Source organism: Stegostoma tigrinum, chromosome 14, assembly GCF_030684315.1.
Source record: "Stegostoma tigrinum isolate sSteTig4 chromosome 14, sSteTig4.hap1, whole genome shotgun sequence".
NCBI lineage: Eukaryota > Metazoa > Chordata > Chondrichthyes > Orectolobiformes > Stegostomatidae > Stegostoma > Stegostoma tigrinum.
The window spans coordinates 66,590,773-66,609,320 of NC_081367.1; the positions used below are offsets into that span (position 1 = coordinate 66,590,773).

General features: G+C 45.1%; 1 protein-coding gene across 1 annotated transcript in view; it reads left to right on the forward strand.

Moving 5' to 3' along the window:
* The first annotated feature begins 3,487 nt into the window (after positions 1-3,487).
* The window catches only part of LOC125457414 (E3 ubiquitin-protein ligase SIAH2-like), a 29,486-nt gene continuing 14,425 nt past the window's right edge, over positions 3,488-18,548 (forward strand). Inside the window, exon 1 of the mRNA XM_048541578.2 lies at positions 3,488-4,153. Within this exon, the coding sequence (XP_048397535.1) occupies positions 3,626-4,153 (528 nt within the window). The 5' untranslated portion in view covers positions 3,488-3,625. The remainder of the gene's footprint in view (positions 4,154-18,548) is intronic.

Consider the following 18,548-nt stretch of genomic DNA (forward strand, 5'->3'; position numbering starts at 1 on the left):
CTGCATTTCACAGCATCCCGAATATGCTTCACCCATCAGGATGTAGAAGGTTATTCCTGGGAAGAGCTAATCAGTGCTGTACCTGTTGTTTGTGTCAATGTTTCAGGGGTATTAATGTGAATTTACTCTTAAATTGACCATGAGTTAAAAAAAAATTCAATCTTGATGAAAATTTTAATAGGTAGGTAAATTAGATCTGAGCCACTGTGTCAATGTTTCAGGGGTATTAATGTGAATTTACTCTTTAATTGGCCATGATGGCTCACTAGAGGCAATAACTTGTCTCAGATCTAATGCACCTACCTATTAAAATTTTCATCGAGATTGAATTATTTTTTAACTCATTCACAGAATGTGGACATCGCTGGTTAAGTCAACATTTATTGCCCATCCCTAATTGCCGAGAGGGCAGTTAAGAGTCAATTACATCGTAGTGGATCCACAGTCTCATGTAGGCCAGGCCAGGCAAGGATGGCAGTTTCCTTCATCACAGGACATTAGTGAACAAGTTGAACCTTTCCAAAAATTCATAATGGATTCAGGGTCATCACTAGACTCTTAATTCAAGACTTAAAATAAATTCAAAACCCAACATCTGCCATGGTAGGATTTGAACCCACAGCCCTAGAAGGTTACCTGGGCCACTAACAGGTCAGCAATAATACCACTGGGCCATCACCCTATCTGGAGTTACTGTTGAAGACTTTGAGTGGGCATCTTTCTTCACAGTAACTTAGGTCAATTCTAGCAAGGAGGATCGGTAGCAGTGAACTAACCAGAGCTTCCAGACCAACCAATATAATAAATGTCACATAATGTGTGATGACACTATGGCCTTTTCTTCATAAAAAGAGATCGAGACAGAGGTACAGAGCAGTCTGTTCCAAACCAATAAAGTAACCAGCTTGTCAGGCCTGGAAACTTTTTTTTCAAAAGTTGGAACAACAGAAGCAGCCTGAATGGGTGGGGTCAGACTCTTACAGAACCAGAGTTTTAGTTTAGCTTTCAGTAGTTCCTAAGGTTTTGTAACTTGTTGTGGGAGTTGACTTTCTCTCTGTACTGCTAAAAACTGGACTTTTCTCTGTCAGAATTTTCTCTGTGCTCTTTCCTCCTGGACTAGAAAAACGTTGCATGTGAGACAATCTATTTTACTGAATTTGCTTTTGCCAAGGGTGTGTTTATGGGATGTTATATTTGAACAGTTGCTGTTTAGTAGTTAAATATTGTATTGTTCCATTAAGTTTTCTAACAAAGTTAAAGTCAGACCACTTCTTATTTCTTTTGTTATATTTTAACTGTAGAGTAAGGAGAAAATGTGTTTTCCTTGAAGTCGAGGAGTGTAACCAATTGAATTACACCTGGAACATACCACCTTACACTTGCTTTTAACCAAGAAAATGTTAGTGTCTAGGCTATCCCTTTGATATATTTGAAAGGGGTTGGTCTTGTCCATAACAGAGCACTTTAGGACTCTGGAGCAATCTTGTGATGATGTCATGGAGGCTGTGCTAGGCAGAGGTGTGTGTGTGTTTGTGAGATAATAGAATAGAAGAAGAATCCCTGCAGTGTGGAAACAGGCCTTTCAGCCCAACAAATCCATACCAACCCTCAGAGCATCCCATCCAGACCCATCCCCCAAATCTACACATTGCTGAACACTACGGGGCAATTTAACATGGCCAATCCACCTAGCCTGCACATCTTCGGACTGTGGGAGGAAACTAGAGCCACCGAAGGAAATCCACGCAGGCACGGGGAGAATGTGCAAACTCCATGCAGATGGTCACCCAAGGGTGGATTCAAACCCTGGCGCTGTGAGGCTGCAGTGCTAACCACTGTGCCACCGTGTGCGTGTGCATATTTGTGTGTGTGTGTGTGTGTGTGTGTGTGTGTGTGTGTGTGTGTGAAATAGCACAGAATGTTCTCTTAAAATTGTAACAGTAAGGTGAACATCAAGTGTATCTCATGTACCATAGTACTTAGTGTTACATACAATAGTGTTCCAAGGGAGCCAAAGCTTGAAGACAGTTCTTAAACCTGGCAATGACCGTAAGACATGAGAGCAGAAGTAGGCGATTCAGCCCATTGACTCTGCTCTGCCTTTCAGCCATGAGATCATGGCTCATTCGATAATCCTCAATTCCACTTTCCTGCCTTTTCTCCATAACCAGTTATTCCCTTACTGATTAAAAATTGGTCCAGCTCGTCCTTGAATATTCTTAAGGATCCTACCATGATAGCTCTCTATGGCAAATAATTCTACAGACTTACCGTCATCTGAAATGGAAAATAATCCTCCTCATCTTTGTCCTACACAGGATACATTGCCTAAGGTTGAAGACGGTTGTTGACCATACCTTAATTCTGTTTCGCCAGGACATCTCAAATCGAAATTCTCAGGTATGGGCACAAAACCATATTTTTTAACCTGCTGATTTCTTCTAGCTTTTTTTTCTTGTTGTTTTGTCCATTCATATTTCAGATTGTCAGCATACCCCTGGGAATCTGCTGAGTGCCATGTTGTTTGTTCCTAATTCATATTTCTAGTAGTTTTTTTATTTAATGTTTTTCGGGAATGTGCTGAGTTTTTGTTGATTAGCTCACTTTACTGGATGGTTAGTTGGCAAAGTTGAGCAATACCGATAGCATGAACTCAATTCTGGCACTGGTTGAAATTACTACGAAGGACTCTCCTTCTCACTGTCTTCCTTTACCTGAGTTGTGGTGGCCCTCAGGTTAAACTGCTGTCATCATCAATCACTTGCTAATGAGTACAATTGCCTGCTTAGGAAATTCCATGTCACTGGTTGTAGGTTCTGTGTGACTTCATTTAGAGGTCTTTCTAGGAGATGGCATTGGCCCTTGGCCTTAAGATGTATTAGGTGCTGAGTTGTTGTACTTTCCTATTTCAGATTTCCAGCAATTTATTTTCGTAATTTTTTTCTGAGAATAGGATTGCGTTGGGGTCAGAGTTTGTGTACTTTCCCAATTCAAATTTATAACAGTTTATTTTGATGGTTAATGCTATTTTTTGAAAATGGGATTGTGTTGGGTTCTGTGTTGATGTGTTTTCCAGCAATTTATTTTTAGAGATAATTGATTATAATTGAGAATAGGATTGCATTGGGTTCTGAGCTGTTGTACTTTGCAGTTTCAGATGTCTAGCAGTTTATTTTTATAGATTTTTTTAAGAATAGGATTGCATTGGGTTCTGAGCTGTTGTACTTTGCTATTTCAGATTTCCAGCAGTTTATTTTTATAAAAAATAGGATTATATTGGGATCTGAGATGCTGTATTTTGCTACTTCAGATTTCTAGCGATTTATTTTGATAGTTCATGGGGTTATTTTTGTGAATGGTGATGCGCTCAGGTCCGGAGTTGTCGCTTCCTTTGCGGTAATTGACGGATGAATGGGGGTGGCGCTCACGTGACGCATAGGGGGCTTCCCCGGGGTGACGTCACGGCGCCGATGTTGCGAGGTTCTAGAACGCGGTGTTGCGATTTTTTTTGTTTCTAAACATTCGGCGGCGGCTGGAAGCGGAGCCGGGGCTGGAGGGAGGGCGGCGGGGGAGAAGCAGGAGGGAAACCCATGCCCTGGCCCGGCTATCCTCCTGCTTGCTAGCCATGAGCCACCCGTCATCGGCCGGACCGGGCGGTAGCGGCGGCGGGCTGAGCAAAACCGGCAAGCACACTGCTCCTTCCCCGGCCCCGAACGGCCTGTCGGCGGCAACAGCAGCGATTGCATCCGCCGCCGCTTCATCTTCTTCCACCTCCTCCCCTGCTGCTGCCGCCGCCGCCACCACCCCCGGGGCCGTAGGTGGCTGCGGCACGGCGGCTGCTGCTGCAACAACGGCGGCGGCTATTATCGGTGTCGGTTCCCCGCCTCCACCGCCCCTGCACCATCACCAGGCGGTGGCTGCCGCCGCCGCCGCCGCTGCCGCCGCCGCCCAAGAACTGACCTCGCTCTTCGAGTGCCCGGTCTGCTTCGACTACGTTCTGCCGCCGATCCTGCAATGCCAGGCCGGCCACTTAGTGTGCAACACCTGCCGGCAGAAGTTGACCTGTTGCCCGACTTGCCGGGGCTCTCTCACCCCTAGCATTCGCAACCTGGCCATGGAGAAAGTGGCTTCGGCCGTGCTCTTCCCCTGCAAGGTAAGATGCTATTGTCCAGCCGGTGGCCTGTAGGGGACATTGTTCGTGGCCTTATTTAAACCTCCTTGCCCCTTGAGCCGCCCCCAGCCCCACCAAATCTCACATCGCGCCGCAGTTTTCAGTGGGTTTAAGATTGAGCACCTATTCACTATCTCCAGGCTTCTAACGCTGTGCATTGTTGCTGGCGATGTGCTTCAAGGAAAAGCCCTTGTATGGGACTCAAGGCGCCTTCCTGTACCTCTATCCGGGTATGATGGTGGCTTTCCCCCACTATTTGGGCACTAGTGGCTGATAAGCCTATCTTGCAACGTCCTTGCCCACATTTGCCTCCATACCTTTTAGGGTTGGAATGATTTAAAGGGAGCCCTGAAGTCCTGTAGCCAGCAAGACTGTGTGCCAGCCGCAGGAAAATGGGATTGGAGTGGTGGCAGTTAGTTTGTTCAGCTGGAGTGGACATGACGGGCTGAACAGCTACATTTTTATGTGGTTACTTTTCTGGTCTCACAGGGCACAACTATAGATATTTTAATCAATCTATTAGGACAGACAGACGGGAGGGAGGGTGGGCCTTTGGACCTGGGTCTTCTGAACTCAGGCTGGGGGTCATTATTTTGCCACAAGAGCTGAAGCACATGTGTATACACGTATTCTGCAGCCAGATTTGCTTGTATAGGTAGAAGGGAAGACTGTGTTGTTGCCACTTCTGACAATGTTGCCACTCTGGTGCTGGCTGTGTGAAGTTTAAGAGCTGACAGCTGATGGCATGAGCATTTGAGCTCTGCAGAAGGTGCCAATAGTCAACTGGTCTCTGGCAACAAATGAAGGAGTGAGTACCGAGGTGGGACAAAGGGCTCGAGGGCCTTATTGAGTGCAAGGTAGTGAATACTGTGAAAAGACAAACCTGGAGAAAGAAAACATCTTCAAGTTAAATCATGAGTGGGTAATGTTGGCACAAGTTGAACGTTACGTGGATTGGCCATGCCATATTGCCCACAGTGTTCAGGGATGTGTACAGTTGGGTGCATTAGCCATGGGAATGCAGGGTTGCAGGGATAGGTTAGGGAGATGGATCTGAATGGGATACTCTTTGGAGGGTCAGTGTCTGAGGGTTCCCACTGAGATTTGAGGTGGGGCAAAGTGTCAGCCTCAAATATGAACAAAGTGGAGTACAGGCATCTCCGTTAGGTAGGAAATGGAACATATCATTTAAAGAAAATCAAAGTGGCTGCTTTTGAATGCAAGTAGGTCTATAGCTTAGATACATAATGTAGTGTAGACTGTATGGCCTATAGTTATATAGTTTTGAAAATCTGATACTTTGATTTGGGCTATAACTTTTTTTAAAATAAAAGTTTGTTATAAATTCTTAACTCTGAAGTGGTGCTGTAGGTTACTTGCCTTTCAGATTTGACAGCTATACACCTGACTGAATGTTCAAAATGTACTCGTGGCAGCTTTTTAAAATTACACTGATTAGTGAGCCGTCATCAGGCCCGACACAATTATTTATAATTGTCAGTTGACGTTTGTGTTTCTAGAAAGTGACTACCAGGAAACTCTGATTCTGACCCATGGTCAGAATAAACTCTTTCAGTGATAAATGTCGGAACTTGTATTTCTGTGCAGATATATCTTGAAAATTTGTAGTGCATTCGCATTCAAAACATATCTGTGGCTTTTTCTCTTAATTTGTCTTGGTGGGTTTACTTTGTGATTTAATGGTTTGGCCTGGATAGAGTGCATGTGGAGCAGATGTCTTCATTGGTGGGAGAGGCTAGGATCCAAGGGGACAGTATCAATGAAGGGATGACCTTTTAAGAACTGAGACGAGGAGGATTTTTTTTAAAGCCAGAGTGGTAACTCTGGAACTCATTGACATCGAAGACTGTGGAGGCCAAGTCATGATGTGTATTTAAGACTGAGATAGATAAGGTTCTTGATTAGCAAGGGGATCAAAGGTTGCTGAGAGAAGGCAAGAGAATAGGGTTGAGAAACGTATCAACTATAATGGAATGGTGAAGCAGACTCCATTGTATGCAAACAAAGTGTGGGGCTGGATGAACACAGCAGGCCAAGCAGCATCTCAGGAGCACAAAAGCTGACGTTTTGGGCCTAGACCCTTCATCGGAGAGGCTCTGATAAGGGGTCTAGGCCCGAAATGTCAGCTTTTGTGCTCCTGAGATGCTGCTTGGCCTGCTGTGTTCATCCAGCTCCACACTTTGTTATCTTGGAGTCTCCAGCATCTGCAGTTCCCGTTATCTCCATTGTCTGAAAAGCCTCATTCTGTGCCTATATCATATGGTCTTATGTATATACTGAATTTTCAGATAAAACAGCAAGGATTTCAGCACAATTACACATGTTTTTCTTTGTTTCACTCCTGGGACATAGGCATTGCTAGCTGGCCAGTCTGTTGTTTTTTTGTTATTCACCCTAAAGAAGGTGAAAAATGAACCACTGCATTCCATGTGCTGCACGTTGGCTTTCGGGGGGAATTCCAGGATTTTGACGCTGTAACCGTAAAGGAACGGCGATATGTTTCCAAGTTAGGTTGGTGAGTGGCTAGGAGGGGAACTTTCAGGTGGTGGTGTTCCTGTGTATCTCCTGCCCTTGTTCTTCTAGATGGAAGTGGCCATGGGTCTGGAACGTGCTGTCTAAGGAGATTTCATGAATTTCTGTAGTGCATCTTGTAGATTGTTACTGATGTTAAGTAGTGGCAGTGTGTACTGAGGGAGAGGATGCTTCAGGATGTGGCACTAATCAAGCAGGCTGCTTTGTCTTGGGTGGTATCTTCATTGCTGACACGTCTACAATAATGAAGGCAAATGGGGGTATTCTATCACAGGCCTGACTTGTCCTGTAGATGGTGGAGAGGCTTTGGGAAGTCAGGAGGTGAGTTATTCACTGCAGAGTTCTGAGCTTCTGACCTGATGATGTCACCATTCTGTTTTTGGTGATTCCAGTTGAGTTTCTGGTCAATGGTAACCCCAAGGATGTTGGTAGTGGGGGATTAAATGATAGTAACACCATTGAATATCAAGGGCTCGTGATTAGATTGTCTCTGGCTGGGGATGGTCATTGCCTGGCATTTGTATGGCGTGAATGTTACTTGCCACTTGACAGCCCAAACCTGGATATTGTCCAGATCTTGTTGCATGTGAACATGGACTGCTTCAGTATCTGAGGAATCATGAATGGTGCTGAACATTGTGCAATCATCACGCTTCTGACTTGGTGAAGCAGTTGAAGGTAGTTGAGCCTAGGACATACGCTGGAGATGTCCTGGGGCTGCAATGACTAACCCTCAACAACCATGGCCAGCTTCCTACGTGCCAGCTATGACTTGAGTCACTGGTACCCATTGATTACAATTTTGCTAGGACTCCTTGGTGCCACACTCGGTCGAATGCAACCTTGATATCAAGGCCTGTCAGTCTCACCTCGCTTCTGGAATTCAGCTCTTTTGTCCATGTTTGAACCAAGGCTGTAATGAGATCAGGAGCTGAGTGGCCCTGGCGGAACCCAAACTGGTGTCACTGAACAGGTTATTGCTGAGCAGGTGCTGCTTGATAGCACTGTTGATAACACCTTTCATCACTTTAATGATAATTGGGATTGGACCAATGGGATAGTAATCGGCCTGAGGCTTTTTTGTGTGTGTAATTGAACACCTTTGACTGAAAGTTACACCTGCAGTAAATGGCTCAAGTTCAGCATAGCCCAGTGGGCTGTGAATGCTTGTTTAATATTGGAGACTTGAGATCAATAGATCTTTGGATGGCAAACATAATAGAGCAGTACTGCAATGGGTTGAGAATGTAATTAAATGTAGAAGTTGGTCTATGGTTGTATTGAATGGCTGAGCAGGCTTGGGGGGGCTCTTCGGGCAGTGACCTGTTATATTCTGATCTCTCTGGTCTGCACATGATCTGGTTTGCCTGCACTGGAGGGTCAGATGGAATTGTTGACTTTAGGTACCATTTACAAGACATTTAAGATATTTCTGTGCAGACATGGGTATCCTACCCTGGCATAGTAAATGCAATGATCCGGCATCTGCAAGTTTTCAATGAGGCAGCTTCGGTGAGGGGAATGAATTCAAGCTTGAAACTGTGATAATGAGTCCACCTAGCCTGCACATCTTTGGACTGTGGGAGGAGACTTGAGTACCCAGAGGAAGGGGCGGCACGGTGGCTCAGTGGTTAGCACTACAGCCTCACAGTGCCAGGGACCCGGGTTCGATTCCAGCCTCGGGCGACTGTCTGTGTGGAGTTTGCACGTTCTTCCTGTGTCTGCGTGGGTTTCCTCCAGATGTTCCGGTTTTCTCCCACAGTCCAAAGATGTGCAGGTTAGCTGGATCGGCCATGCTGAATTGCCCGTAGTGTTCAGGGGTGTGGGGGTTATAGGGGGATGGGTCTAGGTGGGAAGCTTCAAGGGGCGCTGTGGACTTGGTGGGTGGAAAGGCTTGTTTCCATACTGTAGGCAATCTAAGAAACAACTCACACAGGCATGGGGAGAATATACAAACTCCAGACAGTTGCCCCAGGGTGGAATGGAACCTGGATCCCTGGCACTGAGGCAGCAGTGCTAACCACTGAGCCACTGTGCTGCCCCAGTGGATTAATGGAATCCAAAATATAGGGGGTGTTTGCTGATTACAGTTTGCCCCAAGATTGTGTATGTTTGACCTAGTGTATTCTGAGTGCTTATGCTGGTTACTATTATGATCTTGGCTAAGAATTTCTGGAGTGTGTCAACTGATGCTGTGTATCTTTGACAGGATGATGCATTAGTTTGAGATATCAGTGTTCTCAAGTTGTTGCTCTTGCCATTTTATGCATAAAAGAAACAGTAACATTGAAGTCAATGGGAATTGAGGGAAATTGTCTCTAGTGGTTGGAATCTGAGCTAGCTAAAGAATGTGTGGTTGTTGGTGGCCAATTCTGCCATCCCAAGGTCTTACTGTGTGAGTTCCTCTGGGTGGATGTTTTCTAATCAATCTGTTCAGAGATGTAGTTACACACCACTGGAGCAGTTAGGATTTGAGCCTGGACCTCCTAGCTCAGAGGTGGAGATGCTACCACTGTGCTGTGAGGGCCCTGTCAATTGATATGTGCCATCAACTGGGGCAGCAAATCTCATAACCTGTTTGTTTTTTAAACCGGTTCGAAGGTGTTATGGCACACCTCTGGAGCAGGTGGGACTTGAACTTAGGCCTCCTGGCTCAGAGTTGGGGACCCTGCTACCACATCACCAGAGCCGTTGTTCCCCCTGATAGAAGTTTTCCTAATCCATTCAGAGTTGTAATTACATACCTCTGGAGCAGATAGGGCTTGAATCTGAGACTCTTTGCTCAGAGTTAGGGACATTACCACTGTGCTGCTAGCTCATCCCAGGCAACCATTCTCCGCTATTTCACCAATGACATGATTTTACTGGTTACAACAGTTTTTGCCAACACTGACATTCACCCTTTTCTGCAGGTGTAAAGAAAAACAGATCTTGCGTGGTCAAATGCCTATGGACTATCACCACACAGTTAAAATACCGCCAAACCTCGTGACAACAGCATGGCACAGTGGCTCAGTGGTCTCTGCTGCTGTCCATAGCACCACGGACCCAGGATCGATTCCACCCTCGGGTATCTGTGTGGAGTTCGCACATTCTCCCCGTGTCTCTCATGGGTTTCCTCCGGGTGCTCTGTTTTTTTTCCCCCACAGTCCAAAGATGTGCAGATTAAATGGACTGGCCATTGCCACAGAAAGCACATGAGGCCCAAATTATCGAATGCTTTCAAGAAGAACTTAGATGTAGTCTCAGGGCTGGAGGGATCAAAGTGTATGGGGGAGAAGGCAGGAGCAGGGCATTGAGTTGGCTGACCAGCCGTATTGAATGATGGAGCCGGTATGAAGGGCTGAGTGCCCCACGATTGTTCTTTATTTTTCATCATGTCCAGGGATGGCAAGTCAGACGGCTTGGCCATCTGAATGGCAGGGTTGCAGGGTCTGTGTAGGAAGGATGTTCTTTGGAGGGTCAGTGTTGGACTTGATGGGTCGAATGGCTTACCTCCACGCTGTATGGATTCTATGACTTTCTCTCCAATGTAGGGTCAGAAATGGGCATCTTAGCTCCTCCTTGCCCTTCAAGTTCCCAACTTTTCTGATAATGAAGCAATCTTTGACCAACAGTAACTAGTCTTGGGTGGCATGCAAGGCCATTCAACTTGACAGGCCAGCTGACATCCACCCCACAGACACTGCTGTACCCTTCGAGTTTGTCCAGAAGTTTTCATTTTTATTTAAAGTTAGGCTTGGGCTGACGAGTGTCAAGTAACATTTTGGATGCACAAGTGTCAAGTAGTGACTGCCTTCAACCATGCAGGATCTAGCCACTTCCCTCTGGCATTCAGTGGCTTTAAGGTACTGTGCCCACTTGTCAGCATCCTTGGGGCTAGTTGCCACTGACCAGCTGGATCAGTCCTTTTAAAACACAGGAACACAAAACAGAAGTTGCTGGAAAAGTTCAGTAGATCTGGCAGCGTCTGAAGAAAAAGTCGGAGTTAACGTTTCAGGTCCAGTGACCCTTCCTCAGAACTCACATTTGCAATTTCTTTACAGGTGCTGCCAGACCTACTGAGCTTTTGCAGCAACTCCTGATTTTACAGCATCCACAGTTCTTTCATCCCTTATAAATAGTCCGGCTGCAAGAGCCGATTGCGACTTGGGAATTCTGCAGTGATTATCTGCCTTCAATTTTCCGAAGCCTGTCCGCCATCGACAGGGCAAACATCGAGTGTGTGAGCAATATTGTTCCCTTGGCTGGCTGCATCCAGTGCTATCAAAATTCATGAAATCTAACAGCTGGCCAAAGTTACTAGTCTGACTAACACTGTAGCCATCACCTATAACAGTCACTGCCTCTACTACCAGTGCACAACAACAGCAGTATTTGCTGTCTACAAGATACCCTGCAGCAAACTCACCAAGGATCATTTGACTGGACCTTCCAAATCCGCAGTCCCTCCACGTGGAAGAATATGGTGTGGAGACGACTGGGGGTGGGCAAGGTCAGAAGTCACATGACACCAGCTTATAGTCCAACGTGTTTATTTGGAATCCCAAGCTCTCAAAGCGTTGCTCATTGTCCGATGAGGTGCCTGTGGAATTCTCTGCCACAGAAAGTGAGTGAGGCCAAATTATCGGATGCTTTCAAGAAGGACTTGGATGTAGTCTTAGGGCTGGAGGGATCAAAGAATGTGGGGAGAAGGCTGGAGCAGGGTGCTGGGTTGGATGACCAGCCATATTGAATGATAGAGCAGGCATGAAGGGCTGAGTGGCCTACTACTGCTCCTGTTTTCCACATTTCCATAAAGGAACAACATGTAGTGACATGTTCACTCCTGGATTTCGCTACCAGAAGCAGCAGAGGCTGCATCAAATTGTAAAGGCTTTAAAAGCAAAGTGGGTAAATATTTGAAAAAAACACTTCTTAAAAAGTTATCGAGGATCAGGAGGAGGAGAGTTTGGGGGATCAGCACGAGGCTGAATGGTCTCTTTCTGTTGTAAGGTTGTCTGATTCTGTAAGGGGTCAGCGTGACAGAATTGCATACACTGGAATGAGGGGAGGTGAGGGCTGCAGCCTGGGGGGGGTGAGGGGTGCAGCCCAAAAAGAAGAGGGCCTGGTCTCGTAGAGGCATGGGAGGTAAAGGCAGTGGCATTGTGATGGCACAGATGGCAACACGCTGGGCTGTATTGCCTGATGAGGGATCTAGTGATGTGCTACCCCTCGCCCCTTGACCGGACTGAGTTCAGAGTGGGACAAGTTGCAGTTCGATATCTCGCCTCCCCATTTTGAATTCCTCTTTATAACTAGTGCAGCTACTGGGCACTGATGGAGTGGAAAGAAAAATCTGCCTTTCCCATGTGACTACTGAAAAGAAATGTGAGGCAGTTTGAAAACTTTAAATCCGTAAGTCTGGCCTCCCTTTATTGTCAAGTGCACTTATCTGCATTGTAACTAGATGCATTAGGTATAATTACAGCTGTAACTAGACACAGGGTAAATGCAGAAAGGGTTTCTGTTAGCTGGATGTGAATAGAGAAGAATGTCTCAAACTAGAAACTCTAGTGTCAGGATAAGCATGTAATTTAGCACTGAGGTGGGGAGGAATTTCCTCATGCAGGGTGAGAAAATTTTGGAATTCTCTGCAGACTCGGCCAATACATATATCCAAGACACAGCAATACCTTTAATATCTAGAAATCTAGTAGATATCGGGGCGGGGAGCAGTGGTTATAAAAGAGCTTTGAGATGAAAACCATGATCTGGTTGAATAATGGGTCGAAGGATCATCTGCTCCCATTGCCTATATGTTCGTATAATTGACTGACTAGCATAAGTCAACAGGAGTAAGAACAGGGGAGTGGAACGGATTGTTTAGCAGCTTTAAAAGAGCTTACACCAGCACATTGGTTTGTAAAGTCTCCTTTTTATTTGTGCTGTTTGATTCTGTGATTCAGGGTAAGAGGATCTGTGGAGACAGTGAACCACAATGTATACATCTCTTGATCAGCTTTGCAATTTTTGTTTCTGATTGCTCTTGCATTTTAGCTGATATGAGTTGGTACATTGACGCTGATTCCAGTGCACAGGCCTCTCCTTTTTAATAAGTCAGCTGCGCAGATTCATATGTGACCCTCTCTTTGTCAGTTCTGGTGAAAATGCAGGGACCTTGTAGTAAATTTATTTGTTTGTTCAACGTTTGCAGTGCATCAGTCAATGGCATTATTTTGAAGGCGTCATAGGGCATAGGAACAAACCCTTCAGACCTCTGAAGATGCATCTAGACTCAAAGTTAGCATCCTCTCTTTCCATGGATGTAGGCCTGTGATTTCCAGCAGCGTTTTGCCGTTGGTCCAACTAGTCCATGCTGACCATGTTCCCAAAGCAAACTAGTCCCACTTGCCTGTGTATGGCCTATATCCCTGCAAACCTTTCCTACTTATGTACTTATTCAGATATCTTTTAAATGTAACTGTACCTGCATTTATCACTTCCTCTGGCAGCTCATTCCTATGAACCGCTGTGTGTGTTGGGAGCAAAAGAAAAGTTTGCCCCTTAGTCCTTTTTTAAATCTTTCTCCTGTCACCTTAAAAATATGCCCTCTAGTTTTGAACTCAACCACCCTGGGAAAATGCTATTCACTCTATCCTGCTTCTATTTCCTATGTTGAACTTTGGAGATCAAAGCATTCTTTCCTTTATTCTCTTGTAGGATAGTTAACATTACCAGCAAGGTCAGCGTTTGTTGCTCGCAGTGGATTACACTTGAACTGAGTGACCTGTTGGGCCCCTACAGAGGGCAGCGAAGGTTCAACCACATTGTGGCTCTGGAAACTCACGTAGGCAAATCTGGGCAAGGACAATGGAGCCCTTCCCAAAAAGAACGTTAGAGACCTAGATGGTTGCTAACAATTAACAACAGCCACCGTTTCTGAAGCTACAATATAGCTTTGAGTTCCTGATTTTATTAATTTAAACTACACGAGCTGCCACGGTGAGATTTGACCCAATGATCCCAGGGCATTAATCTGGAACTCTGTTTAATGGTCCAGTGACATTCCCACCATGCTAGCTCTCCTTTCTGCTGACGTTCAAATTGAACTGGGCAGCACCTGTTCGTGCAAACTCACCCAGTCAAAGGAACATTTGACCACATTAAGACTGGACAAAAAAATGCTTCAGTTGTGTCATCAAGCGTTTGCCTTATACGTTTTAATTACCACTATTCAGCTTTTGAAGGTGGTGACCAATGAAGAGGCACAGCTCCTCACACACTTCATGTGCGAAGAGGCAAAGATTGGCAACTGTTCCATCATCCTACTTTCCAATGTGGCCGTTCCACCCACGGGGTTCTCTGCAAGACCAACTCCGCTAAGTCCGTCCTCCTTTCATGTCAGGGTAGTTCTGCTAATTTTCTGTTTTTAAGATTAAATTGTCCAATTCTCCTAGGAAGGCCTACATTGTATTGGTCTCCACCACATTCTCGGGCAGGCTCTAATCCTAACACTATTCAAAACGCCTCATATCACTACTGCTCCTTTGGCCAATCACCCTTCTGCTAATGGGAAGGTTTCGGCCTGCCTTTGTCCATTGTTTGATATCTCCACTCATCCTTCTAAGACGAACAGCCTCAACTTCTCTAATCTATGCCTGCTTCTCGGGGTGGGGGGGTGGGTGGTGGTTAGTAGCCCAGTGGTATAGTCACTGGATTGTTAATCCCAAGGCCAAGAAATATTCTTGAGACCCAGGTTCAAATCCCACCAGGAATTTGAATTCAATTACAAAAACAAATCTTGAATTAAAAGTCTAACAATGAAATTGTTGATTGTTGGAAAACCCCATCTGGTTCACTAACATCCTTCAGAGAAGGAAACCGCCGCCAATAACTGGTCTGGCCTGCACGTGACTCCAGACCCATAGCAATGTGGTTAATGCTTAACTGCCCTCTGGGCAATAAATACTGGCCTAGCCAGCCATACCCTCTTCCCACAAATAGAGGGAAAAAAAACACAGCTGAAATCCCAAATCCTGCAACAGCGTTCTTGTCAAATATTTTCTGCACACTCTCTGCAATGCTTTCACTCCTTCCTGAAGTGTGGTGCCCACAGTCGGACAGAATACTCTGGAAGTTGAACCTGAGTGCCATTCGTTACATACTGAAGCACAATGGAACAGAGGGTGATCCATTGGGAGAGATCAGAGCTAGGGGTTGGGAGATCAGAGCTAGGCTTAAGCTTATTTAGACATAACCATCAACATCACCCCCAGCAGCTCGCCAACGATTAGCTCAAGAGTTTCAGAGACAGTGCACTCAATTGGTTGCAGTGTACAGAAGGTTGTGGCTACAAAAGAACAAGATTGCTTTGGTCTAAAGCAACATGTATTTATATAACAAATTCAACATTTAAAAATAACCCAGGGTGCGTCACAGGAATATCATTTGACAAGTTATACAACAGCCATATTAGGACAAGCAAATTGCAATACTCTACACAATAAATCTACCAATCCACAGATGCTGCTGAATTATTGTTTCGTTTAATAAAAATCCAACTGGTTCAGCAAGTCCTTGAAACAGCCACTGGCCACAACTTCCTTGCCTGTTTGCTGTGTACCTTTGAACAAGTCACTCACTTAACAGAACAGCCACTACCAAACACTAATGAAACTTACAGGCTGCTAGCGTCCATCAGTCAGGTATCATTATAGAACAAGAACTTATCACTATAATGTCCTCCTGAATACAGAGGGAACTAGTGTTCTAACCAGGACAGCTAGCCTACGAGACTGGTCAACTCTAGGTAAGCAGACGTTTTCTTTTAAGTATATCATGTTTTTAAGAGGTCAGGCTCCCCGAATACTGCTCCAGACTTCAAAGCTTTCAACTGTCTGGACACTCTGCTCTGAAACTCACTGCCAACCTCTGTCAGTCTGTCTCTCTGCCTGACAAACTTGCCCTAATATCTCCTTGTCTATTCAATTTATTTCCCTGATAAGGCTGCAGAATTAGAGTCAGAGGATTACGGAGGTATACAGCATGGAAACAGACCCCTTGGTCCAACTCCTCTATGCCAACAAGGTGTCCTGGATAAATCTAGCCCTATTTGTCAGTATTTGGCCATGTCTCTCTCAACCCTTCCTATTCATGTACTCATCCAGATGCTTCTTCAATATTGTAATTATACCAGCTTACACCTCTTTCCCCTGGTAACTCATTCCATACACACCACCCTCTGCATGAAAAAGTTGCCCCTTTTCACTCTTTCCCCTCTCACCTTAAACCTATGCCCTCTAGTTATGGGCTCCACCATGTTGGGGAAATGACCTTGTCTATGCATCCTATCCATGCCCCTTATGATTTTCTAAGCCTCCACAAGGTCATCCCTTAGCCTCTGACACTCTAGGGAAAATAGCCCCAGCCTATTCAGCCTCTCCCTGTAGCTCAAACCCTTCAACACTGGCCGCATGCTTGTAAATCTTTGCTGATCCCTTTCAAGTTTCACAGCGTCCTCCCTGCAGCAGGGAGTCTAGAACTGCACAAAATATTCCAAAAGTGGCCTAACCAATGTGAAGTACAGCTGCAACATGACCTCCCAACTTCTTTTTGGTGCTAGATATATTTTCATAGAATCATAGATCTTTACTGTAAATTTTACTACACAGGAGACCATGGAACCATAACTGACTGGGGATCCTGTAGTTCTCATTTGACTGTGTCAGAGACTGAAGTGGATGATGATTGCAAGAAGCTTAGCTGTCAGCGACCACTATCTTTCATTTAAAAGATAGTATGTGATGATTATGAATAGGATAAGGCTTCACATAGCGTATCCAGACAAGGACTGTTGCATGGTCAAGTGATCTATCACTTCGCCAGATTGGAGACTGCTTTACTTACATATTCACAAAAACCCTTTAAACAACAGGGTTGTCAGTGTTAACAAGATGTGGAGCAGGATGAACACAGCAAGCCAGGCAGCAACAGAGAAGGAAAGCTGACGTTGCGGGTCGGTACCCCTTTCCTTCACACCTTGTTATCTCAGGCTCCAGCATTGGCAGTTCCTACTATCCCCCAGGGGTGTCAGGATCATATTGGTACAACGAGTGAAGGTCAAGGCCAGGAGTGGTTGGTACAGAGACTGAGGAGGTGAGTGAAGAGTTGGTTGGTTTCAGGATCAAAGGGGAAACCAAGAAGCTGGAGGTAAGGCAGCAGCCAGAGAAAATGGAGTACATCAGGGTATTGAGAGGGCTGCTGAGGACTGTTTTGAACAAAGTTACCTGAGGAAAGGCAGGCAATTGGCAGGGAAAGTAGGTTCTGAAATTCTACAAAAATTAGGACTAGATCTTAATCGCCATCAGGCCACAGTGGATGACAGCCATCTGTCAAAACAATCTGGTATGGAAGGCATGAAAACTTAAAAATCACCAAAATCCTCTGTGTCACTGATCTAAAGAATAATTTGCAAACACCGTCAAACAGGGGCTTTACAATGTCAACAAAAATAGGAGGGAACTATATCAAAATGGAGTTGGGAGGGGTTGGAATGAATGAATCCCGCCCGCAGTGCCCACCCCTCTCTAAAGGCAGAGAGTATGCTGGCAGACACCATATGCACCCTCCCTGAGGGCACCTGGGTGTGAGTGTAGCCGTGGGAGAGGAGCGGGTACTCTGTAATCATGACCCCTCCTCAGCCTGCTGCCTGGGCTTGTCAACAGCTAACTTAGCCAGGCCCAGACTGGGCACACTCTTACGGAAGGCATTAAGAAATATTTCAGTATCCAATAGCACTGGCTTGTTGTAAACAAACTTGGGAACACCATGCTCATCAAATGCTGGAGCGTACAAACAAGCATCCGAGGCTTTGCATCAGTACCACATCACAAATGTATAGCTGAAAATGTGTCGACAGGAGAACCAGTACTTATGATGAGCAACAGTCAATTAACTCTCTGAAGATGAAATCACTTACAACACAGCAAACGAGACAACTCAGTGGTGCATTTGTCATATCCTAATGGTCAGATTATCAACCAACCTCTCCTTTAAGGAGAAAAGTCAGGACAGCACTGGGAGGAAAAACTTCCTTGCTCCGTTTTTAAATGATGCTTGCAGAATCTTTTACATTTATTGGGGTGGGGGTGCAGAGTGCAGATGGATCGTTCATCTAGTGCCACCCTCCAGCAATACAACGCTGCCTCAGAACTTGTCTCTTAGGCACCTCAATTTAGCGCTGGTGCTCCAATCTTTTGGACTTAAACTTCAGACCACCATATGTTCTGTACAGCAGCTGTGCTCAGGGTTGCTGAAATGAATACTGAATCCCCGCTCGCAACAATGCAACTGCAATCACATGCAATTATATCAGACACAACTGGACAGACCCACTGCACAAGTTACATTTATAGGTCTGCACTTGAAACTCCAGTTCTTGATTATAAAGGATGTTTAATGAAAGACTGTGTTCTTAGCCTTATATTTCCACAGTTTAAAATAAGGCATTGTGTGTGTGTGTGTGTGTGAGAGAGAGAGAGAGAGAGAGGGAAAACAAAAAAAAAATCACAAAATATTCCCAAGTCCCAAAAAAACTCTGGTAGAAGTTAATTTTTTAAAAAAAATACAGTGTTAGTTTCGTTATGACTAAAAGTTTAAGACTACTCTTTAATGGTACGTTTGTATTAAGTAGATGGTCAGCCCAGTAGACTCGGTTTGCTTTATTTAAGTTGTCATTTTGAAGTCAGTCATTATGAAGGGGGAAACACAGGCAGTTACTGGAGATACTGGGTGGCTCATTGAAGCAAACTTGCTTTTGGTTGATGACCCCAAGTTGGCTATT